This window comes from Rhinatrema bivittatum, chromosome 16 (genome assembly GCF_901001135.1).
Source record: "Rhinatrema bivittatum chromosome 16, aRhiBiv1.1, whole genome shotgun sequence".
Lineage (NCBI taxonomy): Eukaryota > Metazoa > Chordata > Amphibia > Gymnophiona > Rhinatrematidae > Rhinatrema > Rhinatrema bivittatum.
Window position 1 is genome coordinate 6,835,967 of NC_042630.1, and position 22,225 is coordinate 6,858,191.

Below are 22,225 nucleotides of genomic sequence, written 5' to 3' on the forward strand. Positions count from 1 at the left end.
ATAAAGTGACTCCCCCAGGGTCACACAGAGAGTCAGTGACAGAGTCGGGGATTAGAGCTGAGGCACAGGGAGATAAAGTGACTCTCCTGAGGTCACACACAGAGAGTCAGTGACAGAGCCGGGGATTATCATGCCTATCTCTTCCAAGTAACACTCTCAGCTTTCTCGTGCCTTCACATCTCCCGTTATGTTTCCTATACTTATTTTATGAGTTTTGTCTGACAGAGATGCTCTCAACCTGCACATCACAACAAAGTCCAACCTTCACCAGCCAAAAAAAAAAAAAAAAAAAGATGAACATTTATATATATATATAATTTTTTTTTTTATTTTTTACAAGTCACAGAGTCAGATCCTCCCAAAACGAAACAATACTTAATAAAAAATATAAGGAGAAGGAGAATCGGAAATAGAAAAAGAACTTTTATACGGATTAGAAAGATTTGCAAAACGTTACACGGAGACATTCCAGAAATGGACGTGAGTATAAAGTGAACCCCCCCTTCTGTTACAGCTAAGAGGGGGCTCCAGGTCATGCACACGATGCAGGGGGAAGGAGTGGGATGGGGCCACAGGTTTGGCAGCTACAGCACCAGAGACCACCTCAGCAGGCGGGGGGGGGGGAAGAGACTCAGAACTCGCGCATCCCACCAGCCTCCCTCCCTTCCCATCCCTGCCTCTGCTTCGCTTCCCAGCCTCTGCTTTTTTTTTTTTTTTCTCCCTCTTTGCTTCCATTTCTCTCTCTCCCAGCACCTTTTTATGCTCCGCAGCGATGGGCACACGTTAGGACACGACAGTCTGAAAGCTGCTGATTAAAGCCCGTTCAGCAAGAATATTTTATTTGTATTTATTTCGTTTCAAATCTGACAGTTATCCTTGCTCAGTGGAGGCTGGGGGACAGGGTATTCGGATATTTGGGAAAAGAAAGTGAGGGGGGTGGGGGGGGGGATATAGGTTTGGAGCTGCAAGGCACGAGGCAGCCAGCAGGATGCACCGCAGCTCCACCAGCGCCAGTATTAGGTTTTACTGGGAGATTATTTTCCGTCGAAGAAGGTTGGGTGCAGCCCGGCAGTGAGGCATCTGAATCCCAGGTGCCTGACACTATCCCAAAGCCTGACTCACTGCCTTAACTTATGGAGGCCTACAAGTCCCAGCATGCAATAGGGTAAAACAAAAAAACAAAAAAAAGGCTCAGGCTGTTCCTTTTGGTTTGTAGCCCGGCAGCAGCAGCTCTGTACACTTCTCCACATCAGCCCAGAATCCGGCCTCCTCTTCCGTGTCCACAGCTGCACACCTCTGCAGATCTTACCCTTAATAAATCCAATTTCCCCCCTCCCCCGTCAGGAACAGGCTGAGCCAGGCCCAGCTTCTGCCTCCCCCCTTCCCCCACTACAGGGACTGCCCAGACCTGTCCCCCTGAGCACCTGGGAGCCAGTCAGCAGGATATCCACAAGGAAGATGCAGGAGAGCAATGTGCACTTCCTGAGCAACGCGGGGCCTATGGAAACAACTTCTCTCCTGAAAAGTCCCAGGACAGACCTGGGAAGCCTTGCACGCATAGGGCGAATAAACCGGGACTGGCCTGGCCTGGATCTACCTGGCCACCCTATCAACGAACTTACCACCCCCTCTGGCGAAGGGGACTCGTGCTTCCATAATCGCACGTTAATTAGCTCGTCAGGAGCAAGCCTGCCTGAGCATGTACGTGTTTATATATGCAGGGCCGGTGCAAGGGGCACCCTTCTGCCTTGTGCCCGTCCCCGCCCGGTCGTGCCCAGGCCTAGTGCTTCCGCCGGCCCTACATATATCTATATCCACAAACACACGCTCGCACTCCAATGTTCCCAGCCCTCTCCCGCAGCCACACCTGCCTAGCCGGGTTTTCAGGATTGCCACGCTGAATACGCACGAAATAGATTTCCATACTCTCCAGGCGCACGCAGATCTGTCCCGTGCACGATCATGGTGCAGATCCTGAGAAACCAACTGGTGGGGTCAGGCGCGGCTGCAGGCCCGAGCTGAGAAACAGGGATATGTCCATGCAGCTGTGGAATCTAAATGACACGACGAGGCCTTCACGCCCCCGTCCCTTGGCTTCCCTGCAGCAGATGGGGGGCTGTGGAGGGTGAGGGGGGGGGGGGGGAGCAGTTAAAGTCATGCAGCGTCCATGTGTCCCGTCCCCCCCGTCCCCCCAACTCATGGTTTTCCGGTGCGGCCGCTGCCACCCGCGCGCTGCAGTCCATCCCAGCGTCCTGGGAAGGAGAAAGCAAGGCAGAGGGGGAGTGGAGGGGGTGTGGGGGAGTGGAGGGGCTATTCGGTTCTTTTTTTTCCCTTTTCCTTTGGCTGTTGTTTTTTTTTCTTTAAATCTGTGTTTTCTTTTTTTTGCAGGTTCTTTTATGCTTATTCTTTTTTTTTTTTTTTTCGAAGGCAGCTGGGTTTGGTTCAGGAGGAGGAGGAGCAGGGGAAGGAAGGACGTGACCGTCGGGTCCCTCCGCTCGTGCGCTTCATCCCCGCTTTCCTTCGCGGCTTCCTCGGGCGGGAGAGGGTGAGCGTGAGGAAAGTTTTACATCTCCGTCCTGCTTTTCTCCCTCCTTTCGGTCTGACATGGCTCCCTTTAGCCATAAAAAAAAAAAAAAAAATTTCTATTAAATAAAACTGGAAAGGGAAAGAAGTGAAGAGAGAGAGAGAGAGAGAGAGAGGAGGAAGTGCAGGACGGCGAAAGTGTGGAAGAGACGGGAGCAGGAGTTTGGATTCTTGGATTTTGCTCTTCGGGTCACTGACTGGGAAGAGCCTGCGCGTGTGGAGGCCCAGGAGGTTTTTCAGGCTCCTAAAGTCTGGGGCTGTCACACAGCAGAGGGAGAGGAGGGAGAGGACCTCAGCCTCTCGGCTATTCAGGAAAAGGTGGGGTGGGGAAAGAGGAGAGCAGAGTGATTTCTAGCTGGGGCTTTCCTCACAGGCCCCTGAAACTGCCTCCACTATGCTGCAGGTACAAGCAGGTGGCAAAGATCGACTGCTGTCACCCCACAGGGAGGGAGGTCAAATGCATGCTAAGGAATGCAAAAAGCAAAGACTGGGGGGAGGGGAGGGGGGGGAGGGGAAGGAAATGACTACCTACACATACAAATGCAAACCACAATCCACATGCTGAAACACCACGCCCTCCTGCAGACTGCTTACCGCACGCTCATGCCCTGATCTCTCCTGCAGACTGCTCACCGCATGCTCGTGCCCTGATCTCTCCTGCAGACTGCTTACCGCACGCTCGTGCCCTGCTCTCTCCTGCAGACTGCTTACCGCATGCTCGTGCCCTGCTCTCTCCTGCAGACTGCTCACCGCACGCTCATGCCCTGATCTCTCCTGCAGACTGCTTACCGCACGCTCGTGCCCTGCTCTCTCCTACAGACTGCTTACCGCACGCTCGTGCCCTGCTCTCTCCTGCAGACTGCTTACCGCACGCTCGTGCCCTGCTCTCTCCTGCAGACTGCTTACCGCACGCTCGTGCCCTGATCTCTCCTGCAGACTGCTTACCGCACGCTCGTGCCCTGATCTCTCCTGCAGACTGCTTACTGCACGCTCGTGCCCTGATCTCTCCTGCAGACTGCTTACCGCACGCTCGTGCCCTGATCTCTCCTGCAGACTGCTTACCATAAGCTCATGCCCTGATTTCTCCTACAGACTGCTTACCGCACGCTCATGCCCTGCACTCTCCTGCAGACTGCTTACCACATGCTCATGCCCTGATCTCTCCTGCAGACTGCTTACCATAAGCTCATGCCCTGATCTCTCCTGCAGACTGCTTACCACACGCTCATGCTCTGATCTCTCCTGCAGACTGCTTACCACATGCTCATGCCCTCCTGCAGACTGCTTACTGCACGCTCATGCCCTGCTCTCTCTCCTGCAGACTGCTTACCGCACGCTCATGCCCTCCTGCAGACTGCTTACCGCACGCTCGTGCCCTGATCTCTCCTGCAGACTGCTTACCATAAGCTTATGCCCTGTTCTCTCCTACAGACTGCTTACCACACACTCATGCCCTGCTCTCTCCTGCAGACTGCTTACCGCACGCTCGTGCCCTGATCTCTCCTGCAGACTGCTTACCATAAGCTTATGCCCTGTTCTCTCCTACAGACTGCTTACCGCACACTCATGCCCTGCTCTCTCCTGCAGACTGCTTACCGCACGCTCGTGCCCTGATCTCTCCTGCAGACTGCTTACCATAAGCTTATGCCCTGTTCTCTCCTACAGACTGCTTACCGCACGCTCGTGCCCTGATCTCTCCTACAGACTGCTTACCATAAGTTTATGCCCTGATCTCTCCTACAGACTGCTTACCGCACGCTCATGCCCTGATCTCTCCTGCAGACTGCTTACCGCACACTCATGCCCTGCTCTCTCCTGCAGACTGCTTACCGCACGCTCATGCCCTGCTCTCTCCTACAGACTGCTTACCGCACGCTCAGACCTGGCTCTCTCCTACAGACTGCTTACCATAAGCTCATGCCCGGCTCTCTCCTACAGACTACTTACCATAAGCTCATGCCCTGCTCTCTCCTGCAGACTGCTTACCACATGCTCATGCCCTGCTCTCTCCTACAGACTGCTTACCATAAGCTCATGCCCTGCTCTCTCCTACAGACTGCTTACCGCACACTAATGCCCTGCTCTCTCCTACAGACTGCTTACCGCACGCTCAGACCCAGCTCTCTCCTACAGACTGCTTACTATAAGCTCAAGCCCTGCTCTCTCCTGCAGACTGCTTACCGCATGCTCATGACCTGATCTCTCCTGCAGACTGCTTACCGCACACTCATGCCCTGTTCTCTCCTGCAGACTGCTTACCGTAAGCTCATGCCCTGCTCTCTCCTACAGACTGCTTACCGCACGCTCAGACCCGGCTCTCACCTACAGACTGCTTACCACACACACATGCCCTGCTCTCTCCTACAGACTGCTTACTGCACACACATGCCCTGCTCTCTCCTACAGACTGCTTACTGCACGCTCATGCCCTGCTCTCTCCTACAGACTGCTTACCATAAGCTCATGCCCTGCTCTCCCCTACTTACTGCTTACCGCACGCTCATGCCCTGCTCTCTCCTGTAGACTTACTGCACGCTCATGCCCTGCTCTCCCTTACAGACTGCTTACCACATGCTCATACCCTCCAGCAGACTGCTTACCGCACGCTCATGCCGTGCTCTCTCCTACAGACTGCTTACTGCACAGTCATGCCCGGCTCTCACCTATAGACTGCTTACCGCATGCTCATGCCTTGCTCTCACCTACAGACTGCTTACCGCACGCTCAGTCCCGGCTCTCTCCATCAGACTGCTTACCGCACGCTCATGCCGTGCTCTCTCCTACAGACTGCTTACCATATGTTCAGATCCTGCCCTCCTCTACAGACTGTTTATGTCATGCTCAGACCCAGTCCTCACCTACAGACTGCTTACCACATGCCAAGGCTAAGTTTAAACTTCTACAGAAGTCATTTAACATCTCCTGCAACCCATAATCATGCATGGATTGGCGAGATACCGCCTGCTGGTACCTGGGAGGCAGTGCTATTCTCCACACTGCGCCTAGTCACCTAACACAAAATCTCATGGGAAAAGTGTGACAAAGTGGGGAGAATATTTTTCTGTTTTATTTATTTCACATTCTGGAGATTCAATCTCCTGTTAAAAGAGCCCTTCTCATGTAAACGATCTGGAGAAATAGAGACAGAGGGGAATACAGAAAGAAAAAGAGTAAGAAACAGAGAGAGGGGGAGAGAGACAGAAGAGAATAATTAGAAACTGGATACATAGGAGGGGCAGGTCTTCCTCACGTTAAGTCAGAAAGTGGGAGAACAGGTATGCCAGGGAAATATCAATAAGAAACACCAGAGCCACCACCAGCGGACTGGCCTCCTGCGGGAGAAAGAAAAAAACACCGAAACACTAGAGTTAGCAGACATTATAAGTGTTTCCTGTCACTCCTTCCAGTCCCAACTCTACTACCAACCAACTCCATGCAAATACTGCAGACCCAGGTTCCAATCCCACTCCTGTCACCAGCTCACTGTGACACCTGCAGACACAGCTTCTGATCCCATCGCTACCACCAGCTCACTGTGGCAGCTGCCGAGTCAGCTTCCAATCCCACCGCTGCCACTAATTCTCTGTGAGACTTGAGGTGGTGGATATGGGGACAGATGTTCTGAAGGGATGGGCCTCACGGTCACCCCTTTCTCAGAAGCTGCTGAAGCTCTTCCATCACACACAAGAAAGGCAGCGAGACACTGCAGAACATAACTGGTCCCTGAGACTCTCTCCTGGGCTTCTGGCAGCCATGGCAAGAGTTTACTCCTACTGCTGCTCTTGCTTTTCTCGTCATATGTCTCTCACATTGTCTTTTTCTTTTCACCTCTCTGCTCTGTGCCTGCTCTCTCTGCTCCGTGGTAAGTTTTCTCCACCTCTCACAGTCTCTCCCACCCCATTTTCTCCGCTTACCTCTCACGCTCTCTTTCTCCCTCACGTTTTCTCCCTGCTTTTCACTGTCTCTGTTTGCCTCTCCCTGCCCCCTCTCTCTTTCTCCGTCCCTGCCCCTCACGCTCTCTCTTCCGGTCTCGTTATTAATTTATAGGCTTCTCTGGTTTATTTATGGCCGGCTGTCTACTCCTGCTACGGTCCCAGTGTGGGATTGGCTCTGCTGTTTCCCAGCATCCTCTGCCGCAGACAGACACGAGACCATGGGTCTGCTGCAGTGATGCTGCAGGGAGGGAAGGGGGAGGGGGACGGACCCCAAGAGGATGCTGTTGCTAGGAGGCCAGAACAGACTCAACCAATCCCATTGCTCGCTTCCCAAGCTCTACCCTCCCTGTCTCTCTTCGCCTCTCCATGCCCGTTTCTCCCCGCGTCTCCATGTGCGCATCCATTCCCCCTCCGTCTCCGTCTCCTTTCTCCTGTCCTGATGATATTTTGGTGACCTGGTTCTCACCTCCACGACTCCTTTTCGTGGATGCAGCTAAAGCCGTACGGGCGGGTACGACAGGGCGGCAAGGAGAGGCAGAGCAGGCAAGAGAGAGCAAGCGAGAGGCACCGATGCCACGGACGTACGGAGACAAGGGAAACCATGAGAGAGAGAGAGAGGGAGTGAAGCAGCGATACAGACAGTGCGGGGGCCTTCCTAACTGACTCCCCCCTCGGTGCTGTCAGCATCATTTATCTTACCCATTGCATACTGGATTTGGGGGGGGCTGCCTCAGCAGCCCCCCAGCCCTGTATTCCCGGTGCTCCTTGGCAGACGCCCAGTGGGAGTCGGACTTGCTCATCAGTCCAGAGCTCCAGCGACTCTGGCTGCAAGCCTGTGACCTCCAGGCGTGCTGGAGTGGCCGGTGGCGCTGGCTGCTGTCCTGTGATGCCGCTGGGTGCCCACTGTCCATCCTTCTGGCAGCTGAAGAAGGTTACGTGCCCACCTTCCTCCTCCTCCTCCTCCTGTGGGCCCCAGGCGCTCCTGACGCTGTCCTGGCACGGCAGCGGGGGCTCCCCTTCCGCTGGCATTGCTCTTTTGCCCCCCAGGCCGGCTGGGCACACCTCCAGCTCGTAGTTGAGGCTCTCCTCGTCCTGTTCCCACAGTCCTTCCTCAAAGTGCTGGTAACAGGCCTGGCCCGGCCTGGGGGCCACGGCCCGGGGGCCTGGGCAGCAGCCGTACACCAGTCCGTTCAGGTGCCTAACCGTGGACGGGAAGGGGCCGCCCCGCTCCTCTGGCGGGAGCCACTCCTCCGGGTCGGAGAAGTCCGGGCAAGCCGTCTGATCCTCGGCCAGGCCCCCGCAGCCGCCGTTCTCCGCGGGGCCCCAGCAGCTGCGGGGCCCCGGGGTGGCCCCCCGCTGCGGCAGCGGGGTGCCGGGGAAGCTGGGGTCCGGCGTGACGTCCGAGGGGGTGACGCCGTTCTCGTAGACGCCGGGGCTGTCGCAGCCCCCCGAGGAGGCCGCTTCCAGGGCCTCGGGGTCAGTGTCCTCACAGTCCTGCAGGGGGAGGAGGCCTGAAAGAGACGGGAGGGTGGGGGAAGGAGGAATTATTATTATCATTAAGGGTTAAGGGAGCCGCTCGGCGAGGTGGAAGGATGCGAGCGGCCCGCACGCGGTGTCATAATGGACCCCCCCCCCCAGTGCTTCCGCTTCGTTCTTCTCCGGAGCTGGGAAGTCATTTCAATAAGGGAAGTTGCAAACACCGAACCTCTGCCACCCCTGTGTGTCCCCCGTCCCCCCCCTATCCCTGGAAAAAGGGGCCGAGCAACGGACGTGGGGGGGGGGGGGGGGGGGAGGGGAGGATTCCAGCCACTCGGGAGAAGGGATCCGGGAGGGGGAAAAGGTTTTGGAGATTACCCGCCAGCAGCCTGCAGGCGCCGGAAAGAAACACGCGAACGAGATGACAAGAAAGCGGAAAGTGGGGACGAGATCAACACTTTCCAAAGGTGTCTGGAAAAAGCAAGCTCTGTCTTTACCTCCCATTATCTGTTTGTTTGCCCCTCCTGGTCATCTCTCGCTCCTCAGCAGTTCCTGTACATCTGATTATTCCCTGCTCTTCCCTTCCTGCCCCCGGCTTTCCCCCTCACCGTTCCTGTATCTCTGGTTATGGCCCCTGTTTTCTCTCCTTACTCCTCTCTCTCCTCAGTAATCCCTGTATCTCTGGTTATTCCTCCCTGCTCTTCCCCTCCCTACCCCTACTCTCCTCCTACAGCTGCTCCTGTATCTCCCATCTCTGCAGCTGTTGCCACCTTGACACATCTGGGGCACATTCAGCAGCTTTGGTATTGTCACAGTTCTCTTTTGACCCCCACATTCTCTTCGTGGCGAGGGAATGAGGGTACGGGAGGGTCTCTCTCTCACTGGAGGTCTCTGGCCTGGCTCTCATACCCAGTTCAGCAGTCACTATCTCTCACCTGGTTCATCCATGATTGGTTCCAGGTCCTGGGCTATGATCTTTGCCATGCGAAAGGCCTCTGTAGCTTTTTCTGCGGCCAGCAACGCCGCCTCTGTCTTCAACCGAGCATCAGCGGTCCTACAATGCAGGATAAACACCAATCATTCTTCTTACTACTCAAGACTGAGGGAGAAAGGTCTCTCCTCGTGGCCTGTGAGAGAGGGGAGGAAGGTTACACCTAATGATCCATGAAAGAGGAGAGGAGGAAGGTTACACCTCATGGCCTGGGAGAGAGAGGAGGAAGATGACACCACGTGACCCGTGAGAGAGAGGAGGAAGGTGACACCTCGTGGCCTGGGAGAGAGAGGAGGAAGGTTACACCACGTGACCCGGGAGAGAGAGGTGAAGGTTAAACCTCGAGGCCCGTGAAAGAGGGGAGGAAGGTGACACCTCGTGGCCTGGGAGAGAGCGGAGGAAGGTTACACCTCATGGCCCGTTAGAGAGAGGAGGAAGGTTACACCTCATGGCCCTTTAGAGAGAGGAGGAAGGTTACACCTCATGGCCCGTGAGAGAGAGGAGGAAGGTTACACCTCATGGCCCGTGAGAGAGGGGATGAAGGTTACACCTCATGGCCCGTGAGAGAGAGGAGGAAGGTTACACCTCGAAGGTTACACCTTATGGCCCGTGAGAGAGGGGAGGAAGGTTACACCTTATGGCCCGTGAGAGATGGGAGGAAGGTTACACCTCATGGCCCATGAGAGAGAGAGAAGGAAGGTTTCACCTCATGGCCCATGAGGGAGAGAGAAGGAAGGTTTCACCTCATGGCCCATGAGAGAGAGAGAAGGAAGGTTTCACCTCATGGCCCATGAGAGAGAGAGAAGGAAGGTTTCACCTCATGGCCCATGAGAGAGAGAGAAGGAAGGTTTCACCTCATGGCCCATGAGAGAGAGAGAAGGAATGTTTCACTTCATGGCCCCTGAGAGAGAGGTTACACCTCATGGCCCATAAAAGAGAGGAGGAAGGTAACACCTCATGGCCCGTGAGAGGGAGGAGGAAGGTTACACCTCATGGCCCGTGAGAGAGAGGTGACACCTCATGGCCCGTGAGAGAGAGGTGACACCTCATGGCCCGTGAGAGAGAGGAGGAAGGTTACACTTCATGGCCCGAGAGAGAGAGGAGGAAGGTTACACCTTGTGGCCGTGAGAGAGAGGAGGAAGGTTACACCTTGTGGCCCGTGAGAGAGAGGAGGAAGGTTACACCTTGTGGCCCGTGAGAGAGAGGAGGAAGGTTATACCTCTTGGCCCGTGAGAGAGAGGAGGAAGGTTACACCTCATGATCCATGAAAGAGGGGAGGAAAGTTACTTCTTGTGGCCTGTGACAAGAGACAGGCTTTCTCCTCGTGGCCCATGAGAGACAGGAGCAAGCTTACTCCTAATGGCCCATGAGAGACAGGAAGAAGTTTACTCCTCGTGGTCCGTGATGTGAAGGAGATTTTCTCTTAATGGCTCATGAGTGAGGAGAGGAAGGTTGTCTCCTCGTGGTTTGTGAAAGAAGGGAGGAAGGTTACACCTCGTGGCCCATGAAAGAGAGGAGGAAGGTTACTCCTTCTGGCCTGTGAGTAATGGGAAGGAGATTTTCTCTTAATGGCTCATGAGTGAGGAGAGGAAGGTTGTCTCCTCGTGGTCTGTGAAAGAATGGAGGAAGGTTCTTTCTTGTGGCCTGTGAGAGACAAGAGAAGGACTTTCTCCTCGTGCCCCATGATAGACAGGAGCAAGCTTACTCCTTATGGCCCATGAGTGAGTAGGAAGGTTTTCTTCCTCCACTCAGGCTACGAGGAGAAAACCTACTTGCCTTTGCTCCTGGGCCTTGAGAAGAAACCTTTCTCCTCTCTCTATATAAAGGTAGAAAGTGGCAGCCACATACAAAAACGTGCTTGAATGTGCATAAAAAGACACACAAACATGTATATATAGATATATATATCTATATATCTATCTATATATATATAGATATATATATGCACCACCGAAACATTCCTCCTATACAGAAATGTAAATAAAGTGAGAACGTAGCATGCACACATACGTATGTGTATACCTGTATGTACATAAAGACGTACACACACACACACACGTATGTGCTTTGCATGAACATTCCCCCCCTTGCCCATCTGTAGCTGTAGCCCCGAGGCGCGGGAGCAGAGACCTGTTTCCATGGCAGCCAATAGCCAATCATATCCCTGGGGCCGGTTGCCTAGGAGATCAGCCATCCTCTGCCAGCCTTTCCCTCCTGCCAGGTGGTACCTTCCACTCCCCCCCCCCCCACCCATCACCACCACCACTACTACCCACACGATCCCCCCTCTCTCACGACTCCTCAGACGGGTGTGGACAGGGGGTGGGGGCACGATGAAGATAGAGAGCAAAAATCTAAAAAAAAAATAAAAAGACAGAGAAGGAGACGTTTGACACGTGAGAAAACATAAAGAGAGCGGGAGCCAGCAGTCACTCTCTCTCACCCCATACCTGCACTTAATAACTTAACAGGCTGCATTGCCCTCTTCTCCCCCCTCCCCCCGAGTCATATCCAGGTAAGGGGACATTTAGGCACCTCAAGTTCGGCTGCGTTTCCAGAGGGGGAGGGAGGAGGGACGTGGGCTTTTGGGGGTGGGGTCGGAAACTATGAGCGCGCTCTTAAGTTTTCACAAAAAAGTTTGCATGTTGCAGGGATGCTGCTGACTCGCTCAATATGCGCCCTCATTTAAAAAAAAAAAAGGACAGGAGGGCGCACGCATGCCCCCGATATTCAAAGAGAACGCATGCGGGCACCTTTGTGTTTGAGAAACGTCTGGGTTTCTGAGGAACAGAAAGAAGGCAGCCATGTTTGCTGTTAGGTACCTTACTGAAAACTTATCCTAATCTGTATTAGAATATACAGAGAGCAGAAGAGTGAAAAGGAGAGGCAGAGAGGTAGAGGGGGACAGGGATATAAGGAATAGAAGAAAGAAAGAGACAGAGGGAGAGGGGGAGAGAGAGAGATACAGGGGGAGAGAGAGAGATACAGGGGGGGAGAGAGAGAGATACAGGGGGAGAGAGATACAGGGGAAGAGAGAGAGATACAGGGGGAGAGAAAGAGATACAGAGGAGAGAGATACAGGGGGAAAGATATATAGGGAATAAGAGAGAGATACAGGGGAGAAAGATACAGGGCGTGAGAGAGACACAGGGCGTGAGAGAGGAAGATACAGGGGGAGTAATTAAGAAAGATACAGGGCGTGAGAGAGATACAGGGCGTGAGAGAGGGAGATACAGGGGGAGTAATTAAGAAAGATACAGGGAGTAAGAGATACAGGGGGAGAGAGATACAGGGGGAGAGAGATACAGTGAGTAAGAGAGATACAGGGGGTAAGAGAGAGATACAGGCGGCAAGAAATATAGGGAATAAGAGAGAGAAATACAGGGAATATGAGAGATACAGGGGAGAAAGATACAGGGGAGAGAGATACAGGGCGTGAGAGAGGAAGATATAGGGGGAGTAATTAAGAAAGATACAGGGAGTAAGAGATACAGGGGGAGAGAGATACAGTGAGAGAGAGATATGGGGAGTAAGAAAGAAAGATAGAGGGTGTAAGAGAGAGGGATTAAGAAAGATACAGGGGGGAGAGATACAGGAAGTAAGGGATATACAAGAAGCAAGAGAGATATGGGGACTAAGAGATACGGGGGAGAAAGCTACAGGGAGTTAGAGATACAGGGAATAAGAGATACAGGCGGCAAGAAATATAGGGAACAAGAGAAAGAAATACAGGGAATATGAGAGATACAGGGGAGAAAGCTACAGGGGCTAAGAGAGAGATACAGGGAGAGAGATACAGGGGGTAAGAGAGTTAGGGATTAAGAAAGATACGGGGGGAGAGATACAGGAAGTAAGAGAGATACGGGGAGTAAGAGAGCGATACGGGGAGAGAGATACAGGGGGTAAGAGAGAAATAGAGGGGGTAAGAGAGAGAGAGGGATTAAGAAAGATACGGGGGGAGAGATACAGGAAGTGAGATACAGGGAGTAAGAGAGAGATATGGGGAGAGAGATACAGGGGGTAAGAAATATAGGGAATAAGAGAGAGAAGTACAGGGAATATGAGAGATACAGGGGAGAAAGCTACAGGGAGTAAGAGAGAGATACGGGGAGAGAGATACAGGGGGTAAGAGAGAGATACAGGGGGTAAGAGAGAGATACAGGTGGCAAGAAATATAGGGAATAAGAGAGAGAAATACAGGGAATATGAGAGATACAGGGGGAGAGAGATACAGGAAGTAAGAGAGAAGGATATGGAAAGGTAATGGAATCTGTCCAGGCACCAGAGAGTATAAATATACCATGATCTGTGTTTGGCAGAATTTGGGGATGGGTGACACCACTGACATAGGGTTGGAGGCTAACCATGGCAGAGGCAGCCTCCCTTCCTTTCCAGCTCAATCCATCCCATTTTCCCTGCTGCTGGCAGCCCTTCCTGTGATGACATCACACTGCTGGCACCGTCCACCCCCCCCCCCCCCACCCCGAGACACTGAGCTCACACCAGTGCCCCTGCCAGGAGTGTGCTGTGCCAGCGGGTGAGTCACGCTCTCTGCTTGGGGGTGCAGCGCATGCCTCAGCGCCGGACAGCGGGCTGTAACATCAGGAAATGGGGAACGGCATTGACGAGGGACATGCCACACCTCCTTTAGCTGATCCTTCTGATAAAACTCCTGGCGGAGAAGTGATCCCTGCTCAATACCTGTTTATATATATATCAGATTTTCTCTTCTTTTGCTTTTTGTTTTTTTAATATTTTGTTTTATACACATGTAAACTGCACAGAGAGAACACCAAGAGCAGCTATGCTTTTCCAGTAGCCATCACAAGCATTGCACAGAAATGTCAGCTGTCTGATAATGTTGTCATATTCCTAGCAAGACGTTAATCGATGAGCACAGCCAGTGCCTGGCGGGGGTCAAAAACACACAAGAAACTTCACAGGGTATTACAAACAGTGTCAGGATATCACCCACACTGTGCAGATATTACAAACAACACTAGGATATTGGGCGGCCTGCACGGATATTATTCGGAGAGTGAGAATATCACACAAGCTTTAGATATTACACACACAACACGAGGATACTACACAGATATAATATACAGCACATGAATATCACAGAGACTGCATAGATATTTTACATGCTGAGGATATCATAAGATTGTGCAGATATCACACACACCACAAGGATATCGCGCACGGTTAGCAGATATTATTATACAAAGAATAAGAATATTATACATGGTTTTCAGATACTGGGTGAGGTTCTCAAACTGTCTGCACTGGGACAAAGACCACTCGTACTTTTTTACCCCAAGGGCTTTTGCACCAGTCCTCCAGAAGGATGGAGGGAAAGGGTCAGTGTGGAGAAATGGAATAGGATGGACGGAAGGATGAAGAGAGAAGATATTTTGTTACTCAATGCATAAGTAAGCTCTGGAATTCATTGCCAGAGGATGTGGTGAAAGCTGTTAGTGTAGCTGCATTTAAGAACGGTTTGGGAAAGCTCCTGGAGGAAAAGGCCATTAACCATTATTAAAGTGGAGTTGCAGAAATCCACTGCTTATTCTTGGGATAAGCAGCTTGGAATCTCTCAACCCCTTGGGATCCTGCCAGGTACTTGTGACTTGGATTGGCCACTGTTGGAAACAGGAGACCGGGCTTGATGGACCCTTGGTCTGAGCCAGTATGGCGAGTCTTATGTTATGTTCTTATGAGAGGGATGGACAGTGTGGAGGGATGGAAAGGGATGGATGAAGCATGAAAAGAGATAGTGCTGAGGGATGGACAGAAGGATGAAGAGATGCAGTGAGGAGGGATGGAAATGAATGAACAGTGAGGAGGGATGGAAAAGGATGGATGGATGAATGAATGAAAAGAATGCAGAGGGATGGAGTTGGATGAACAGTCTGGAGAGATGGATGAAGAGAGATTGACAATGGAGAGATGGAGAGAGCTGGACAGTGCAGAGGGATAGAGCTGGATGGATGGAGGGATGGACAGAAGAATGAGGAGAGCTGGAAGGTGGAAAGAGATGGAAAAGGATGGGCAGAAGGCTGAAGAGAGAGTGCAGAGGGATGGAGCGAGAAGGATGGAAGTATGAAGAGATGAACAATGGAGAGAGATGGAGACAGCTTAACAGTGCGGAGGGTGGAGAGAGATGGCCAGAAGGATGAAGAAAGCTGGACAGTGGAGAGAGACAGAGAGGGATGAACAGAAGGCTGAAGAGAGAGTGCGGAGGGGTGGAGAGTGTGGAGGAATGGAGAGAGAGAACATGTAGAACGATGGAGATGAACAGACAGTAGAAGTATGGAGAGAGCTGGACAGTGAATCTCATCTCCGCTGTAAAGTCCAGGTGACCCTTGGCACCTGTTTTATGGGAGTAAGGGTGAAGACTTGAAAAGATGGTCTTTGTGCGTTGCTTCACCTCCTCAGACATAACACGCGCCCCGGGAAGCTTCACGCGCAGAACAAGGGGCTCACTTAATCGCACAGCGGGTAGTAGTGTTTGGCCAGTTGATTAACGAGGATGAAATGCTTTTTTACCTGTGTGAATTGCTTTGAAACTTGTGCGAGGATACTGCCCAGACTGTGCAGAGTATTACACATGCCACAAAGATACTACATGAGCTGCACTGTTATCACACACACACACAGGCTGCCAGAGCCCCCTGCGTCTAGTGCCCCATCAGCCCCCACCCCCATCTCCCTCCTTACCTAGAGGCTGCCATTTCCTGTTTCTGCCTGGCTGTGCCTTCTGCCCTTTGGGCGGCCTCCACCGCTCGGTCCACCTTCTCTTTGATCTTGCTTCTCCGCAGCGGGATGAGGTTCTTCACCTTGCCGCTCACCAGCGAATTCAGCTTGTACTTCCCTTCCTCCTTGGTGCCGTCGGGGAACGTGGTGCGCCCGTAGCCGTGCCTCTTGTTGCTCAGCCACTCTCCCTCGTAGCGCAGCCCGTTGGAGCGCCGGCTCACCCCGTAGCCGCTGCGACGGTCATTCTTCCACTCCCCGGCGTAGGCCTCGGTGGCCGAGTCCTCGATGGGGGCCTCCCGGCCTCCACCGCAGGGCAGGTCGCTCTCCGTCTCGGCGAAACTGGCCTCGCTGGCCGCAGCAGAGGAGCCCAGGGAGCTGACGCCGGCCTCGCTCTTCAGCGAGCTGCGCTTACTGTGGTGGCTCGTCAGCGAGGCCTTGGACTCCGCCCGCCGCAGCCTCAGACCGCTCAGCACCAGGGAGCGGCGGAAGAACCCCTTCTTCTTCCTCTTCGCCCCGGTGCCCTCCGAGCCGGTCTGTACTTTCAGGACAAAGCCGCCCCGAGAGCCGGAGGCAGGGCTCCCCGACAGCGGCTCTGGATCTGCCGTCTCGTTAGCTAGGTCGCTGCGCTGGGAGCTCAGGGAGGCCCGCCGTGGTGAGCGAATTAGGGCCGCTTGCTTATAGGGGACACTCTGACGCACGCCATAGCCATGACGCTTCCCGGCCTGCCACTGGCCTTGGAATGTGCCTAAAAGACAAACGACAATAGTCTTAGTGCTGTGATGCCATCAAGCAATATCATTTGGTTTCATGTTAAAACCTATAAAGGAGGAGTCGACTCACTGAGGAACCAGTGGGGCAAGGCAGTAGTGTTGTGATCCGCTCTCAGCCAAAGTAAAATGAAAACTATTACAATTAAGAGACAGAGTGCGCCAGTAGTTACAATAACGAGTTCGGAAGCAGGAGACTCGGGTTGGAATCCCTCACTTTGCCTTCCATGGAGGGCTGGGGATGGATGGACAGTGTAGACGGATGGAGGGAGATAGTGCAGAGGGATGGAATGGGATGCAGAGATGGATGAGATACATGGACAGCATGGAGAGATGGAGAGGGATGCGCAGGTATGGCAATGGATAAGGCTTATGCTTTGAAAGAGATTGTGCTGATGATGGGATGATCTCTACTTATGGATAAATAGAAGGCAGATGGTTGGATACTTGGATAAAGGGATTGATAGATGGCGTTTACAGATGAACAAAGAAAACAGATGGATGAATACATGGATAGCAGGATAGACAGATTGCTATCACTGAACATATAGGCTAGAAGGATACATTTAGGGATTCAGGAATGGATCCTATACTTGGACAGATGGTAGATGCATGGATGGAGAGATAAATGGACCAAAAGCAGATAGACAAATACATGGATACCAATGAATTAATGGATGAGATGGATGCACAGACAAAGTAAACGGAGAGTATTTAGGTAAAGGCTGGCTCAGGGGCAGGACATCCCGCTCCCAGCTTCTGCTTCCTGGGCCGGCTGGGGCTGGGGCTTACTGCAGAGGCCGTTTTCACAGCCCCTTGGATGGAAGGAGGTCTCAGCCATCACACAACGGCGACTCCTAGTGACCAGACTCAAGCTTGCATAACGCATGGTGCTCTGGAGAGAGCCACCTCCCTTCCTGGTCCGTGGGGGGGAAAAGGATTTTAAAAAAATGGACAAGACGTGGTTACAAACGATGGTGGATGCGAACGACAGCTCATAACGCTGTAGCCCCAGCAGGGGTTTCCGAGTGATCAGGAGGAAGATCCTGTAACTACCACACCTGTGTGTCTTGTGTTAGATTTCTTGCTACATGGATATGAACTATGGATCCGATTTACTAAGCTCTTTTCCAATAGGCCCAGAATGGGAAAAAAGCCTTAGTAAATAGACCCCTATAAGCAATTAATAACAGCACCAATAAGAAAGCCTTAGATAAAAACATAACATGAGCACATACTGTTGACTTAGGAACACAGGAAAGCTAGATGGGAAACTTTACCTCCATCGGAGTACGTTTCTGTCCCATATCCATCTTGCAGCCCATCAGTCCATATCCCCTCATATTTTGCCCCCGAGACGCTTTCCCGCATGCCGTAACGCCCCTTCAGTCCATGGCTCCATTCCCCGCGGTAGGTCCACTTGCCTTTCCTCTCCACTCCCAGTCCATGGCGCTTCCCCTGGGCCCAGTAGCCCTGGTAGGTGTTGCCGCTCGGCCAGGTGTAGACGCCCAGTGACTCGAACCCGTGGCACCAGAGTCCGCAGTACTCGCCCTGGCTCCCGGGCCCTGTGCAAATCCCGTAGCCATGAGCTCTGCCACTGTCCCAGTCGCCAATGTAACAACCACCATCATCAAATTCAAACCTGCCCCCGTTGGACATGCATGGGCCGGTCTTGCTTCGCCGTCTTCTCTCTTGTCCCAGTGTCCTTGGCCTCCCCCTCTCCCCTGTTTTCGGGGGGGGCGCCCCCCTTCTTAGCTATTCCAGGTTTCTGAACTTCCCAAGCTCATCTCCCTTCCTTTTGGGAAGCTGGGAGGAGAGGCGGCAGGAATCACAGCCCACACATGCCCCCCCTTTGGGCCACGCTTCCCGCCTTCTTCTCCTGGAGTCCTCACATGGATCGTTCAAGGCCCTTCCTTGCCTCAGCCACGGCTGCACTTGGTAAAACGTTCAGCCCTTATTTCAGATAGCATCCCTGCTCGATGCCACCCACGGCTGAAGCTAGGGAAGGTGGCGGTGCTCCCCCGACCTCTGAGGCTTTTTATAAAACTCGCCTTCGTCTTGCGAAGCTGCCTCCGCACTGTGGGGGCACTTGTGGGCAAGTGGGCGTGTGTTAACAGCGCGCCAGGCTCGTTTGAGGGCTGGATCTGGCCACGGCTGCTGAGGGAGAGGCAAGGTGGTGGCAGGTAATCCTGTGCAGAAGGGACATCGCTAACTCTCGCAGGAGCCTGGAAACAGAAAGAGAGCAACGTTTGTGTATTTTGTATATACAGAACACGTTGTAACATTCATTGACACGATATACGTGATGCACACACACACACACACACACACAGGCCAAACTCACGTGCAAAACCGATTGAAAGCTCCCTGCAGAGGTGCCCTGGTTTGCACAGATACACACACACACACACACACACACACGAGTGATGGAGAGTGATAGAGAGGGGTAAGAAGGAGGGGGGAGACGGTCTAGAATTACATTTCCAAGTAAAGCAGACAAAAAAATGACACTACTCGCTTATCTAGAATTTCACATGAAGAGCAGAACATGTAGACACACCTCTTCAATCCCCCACCCCAAAGTATATATACACAATCCCACACCTCCAGACTCCGCAAAGATGAACGTGCAGAATTTTAGCACAAACAAAACGTGTTTTTAAAATGTTTTCCAGCCTTACCTCATATTTCCTGCTTCTTCATCTCTTCCAAACACACACACACACACACACACATATCACACGCCAGAATGCAGCAGAGGTCTGGTGTAACTCATTAACCAATACACACCCTGTGGTCCTGGGCAGAGCAGTGCGCCGAGAGAGACCAGGGAGGAGGCGTGCAGGGGCTCAGCAGCGTCCCAGCCCAGACCTGCTCATGGACCCATCAAAGGCAGCCGCCTGGATGTGATTCCTGGGAGGCAGAGGGAGAGAGACATGCATCCAATGCCAGGGACAGAGAGACACGGAGAAATTAAAAAAAATAAATAAAGGAATGAAGTGACACCTTCAGTATCCAGTAAGAGATGGCCGGATTTATCCACAGCTGCTGCAGAAGGACAAGGGAACAGACCAATATACACAAATAAAAGAGATTTAAAGAGAAAAGCGAAGAGGCGCTGTGCAGCGTAGCTAGAACGTCTTCCCTCTTTTTCCTTTTTTTTTTTTTTTTTTTACTGATTAGGGTTTTATCTCCGCACAAATCAATGTTTGCTATAAGGAGAAACGTCACGGGGAGGGATCTGTGCAGTTAAAGGGCTAGGGAGAGGGAGGGAGAGGGATACAGAGAAAGCAAAGGGGAGGGACAGAAAGAGGGCAGGAGTGAGGAAGGGAACACAGGATGAGGAGGAAAAAAGAGCCAGAGAAAGAGAGTGGCAGTCCAGTTAAGGGCAGGGAGGCTGCATCTGGAAAAGATAAAGTTACAATTTTGCAGAAAAAAACAAAAAAAACAAAACAAAACCGCTCCAACATATTCACATTTTACATTAATAACCAAGAAGTAAATCACCACCTAGACTATGTACACTTTGGCCAAATCCAGGGTCCTGCGTTTTCAGCTGCAAATTCCCTTCATTTAATCCTGCGATTTCTTTTTCTAGATTCAGGCTCCTAAATTAGACGCCTGGTGATGAAAGTCGGTGCTAAGGGGCCTAACTTTTTCCCCGCCCTAACTCTGCCCCTGTACCCACTCACTTTTTAGGAGCCTAAATTTAGGTGCTGGACCCTAATCAGTGTTGAAAGGCATTAATTTAGTAGATACAATCTGACCCCTAAGTGCTCCTGGGAGCTCTGTTTTGGCTACACGGACATTAAAGGAAAAAAACTTGAAGGGCTGTGGCAACACACCCTGTAAAACTAACAAAATTATTTGTTATCATCATTCAACTAAACCTCCTCTAGGGGAGTCAAGCCTGTAGAGAATGGGAGAGAACCCCAACAGAAACTCGTCACCCCCAGGGCTGTAAGAAAAACTCCCTCAACAACAGGTGCAGAACTGAACTAGGACGTCTCCCCCGAATACTCCCCATACAAAAATGAATATTCACATACTGGGGTCACCTCTGTAACAGCAACACAAACTAACTCCATCCACTATCAGCTAACTCTGTGACCCAACACAAAACCCTGCAAAAAAAACCCAAACTCGGCACCCATGGAGCAAACCTACAGTGCCCAAACAGCACTAACTGCCAGGACTCAGCAACAACTCTACCTAGGAAAAGGCAACACTGCAAATATTACACTGGGCCCCAGAACCCCAGCACACCTCCTACTGGGAAAGGAGAACAAGCCAGATTGCGACAGATCCCTACACAGAAGACACACGCTAGCAGAATCCCTCACCTCGGACACATGGACAGACTCTCACCAAATACAGAAAAGGGACTACAAATTAGAAATAGGAACGCGCAGACAAAAACTGAACTGGAAACCCCAAGAAGCCAGAGACTGCATGCAGTGCAACCTCAGAGAGAGAAGAGATGCACATTACCCAGAGCCGAGAGAGAAAATCACAGACTTCCCACAAAGAGAAATACATTTCCTCCTGTACTGTGCAAAATTCAAAAAGAGAAGAGATGAACGTTCCCCAGAGCTGAGAGAGAAAATCACAGACTTCCCACAAAGAGAAATACATTTCCTCCTGTACTGTGCAAAATTCAAAAAGAGAAGAGATGAACGTTCCCCAGAGCTGAGAGAGAAAATCACAGACTTCCCACAAAAGAAGGAGCAGGAAAAACTGTGTCTAATCCTGGGGGAAGAGGAGAAACAGCAGCGAGAGCAGCAAAGTCTGTGGGACACTCCCATCAGGCCAGAAACGGAACCTGAGCAGAGACAATCCGGACCAGCACCTGCGGTATATGTTAATTGCAGGTTATAAAATACTTGCAAATGTACTCTGAAACATTTGTAAATAAAAATCGTGCATGGATAGATATTGAGTTGGCTAGATAAGTTACGATTTATCCAGCTAAGCAGTGGTTTTGCTGTTACTTATCTGGCTAAGTCAAATAGCCGGATAAGTCTTAAAAGCACTACTTATCCAGCTAAGTAGCACTATTAGAAACTTATCTGGCTATCTGACTTAGCTGGATAAGCAGCACTTTTAAGTAGCCGCTACTTAGCCGGATAAGTCAGAATTTATCCGTTAAGTGGTGAGCAGCTCCTGTACATATGCATTTTTATTTCTTAATTTAAAAATATATGCATAGAGATTTTACCCACGTAATTTACATGCATTTACCCCCTGTAAGTCATCTTTTGCAAGTGTAAATCGGAAGATTTTCCAACGTGCGCGCATCAATGAAACTTACCAGTTTTCCCAATTAGTCCATCAGTTTGCCCAGTCCTTCTAAAGGTCATTCAGACCCTCCTGGTTCTTCAGCCTGAGCTCCTCCCAGTTCACCCAGACTCGCCCACCCTGTCAGTATTTCACATTAAAGATATTTACTATCGCTTATGCCAGATAAAGATCAGATGTAAATATAAGCAAGTAAGCTGCCAAATCTACAAGCTTAAATCTCTTATAAAATAGCACCTTGCATGGGTAAATGTTGGCCCTGCCACGGAATGCCTGTAAATTTACTCGTGAAATCTATTTACACTTGTCTATTTGAGCTTTATAAAATAGCATATATACAAGTACATGCAATTTCCACATATATAGGCTAATTTTTACACACGCAAGGTTTTGAAAATCTCATCTTTAAGTGACTCCAG

At 51.6% G+C, this 22,225-nt stretch overlaps 1 protein-coding gene across 2 annotated transcripts; it reads right to left on the reverse strand.

Annotated features, from left to right (window-relative positions):
- Positions 1-345: 345 nt before the first annotated feature.
- JPH4 (junctophilin 4) lies at positions 346-19,671 on the reverse strand. Of its 2 annotated transcripts, none has more exons than XM_029581338.1 (6): positions 19,299-19,671; positions 17,789-18,733; positions 15,706-16,486; positions 8,930-9,048; positions 7,218-8,029; positions 346-2,612 (listed from the first exon to the last, which is right to left on the reverse strand). In XM_029581338.1, the coding sequence occupies exons 2-6, from the start codon at positions 18,165-18,167 to the stop codon at positions 2,505-2,507; spliced, it is 2,199 nt and encodes a 732-aa protein (XP_029437198.1). In that variant the 5' UTR covers positions 18,168-18,733; positions 19,299-19,671; the 3' UTR covers positions 346-2,504. The 2 variants fall into 2 exon arrangements, with proteins under 2 accessions (XP_029437198.1, XP_029437199.1); XM_029581339.1 differs by lacking the exon at positions 346-2,612 and adding an exon at positions 2,619-5,915.
- Between the last annotated feature and the right edge of the window lie 2,554 nt (positions 19,672-22,225).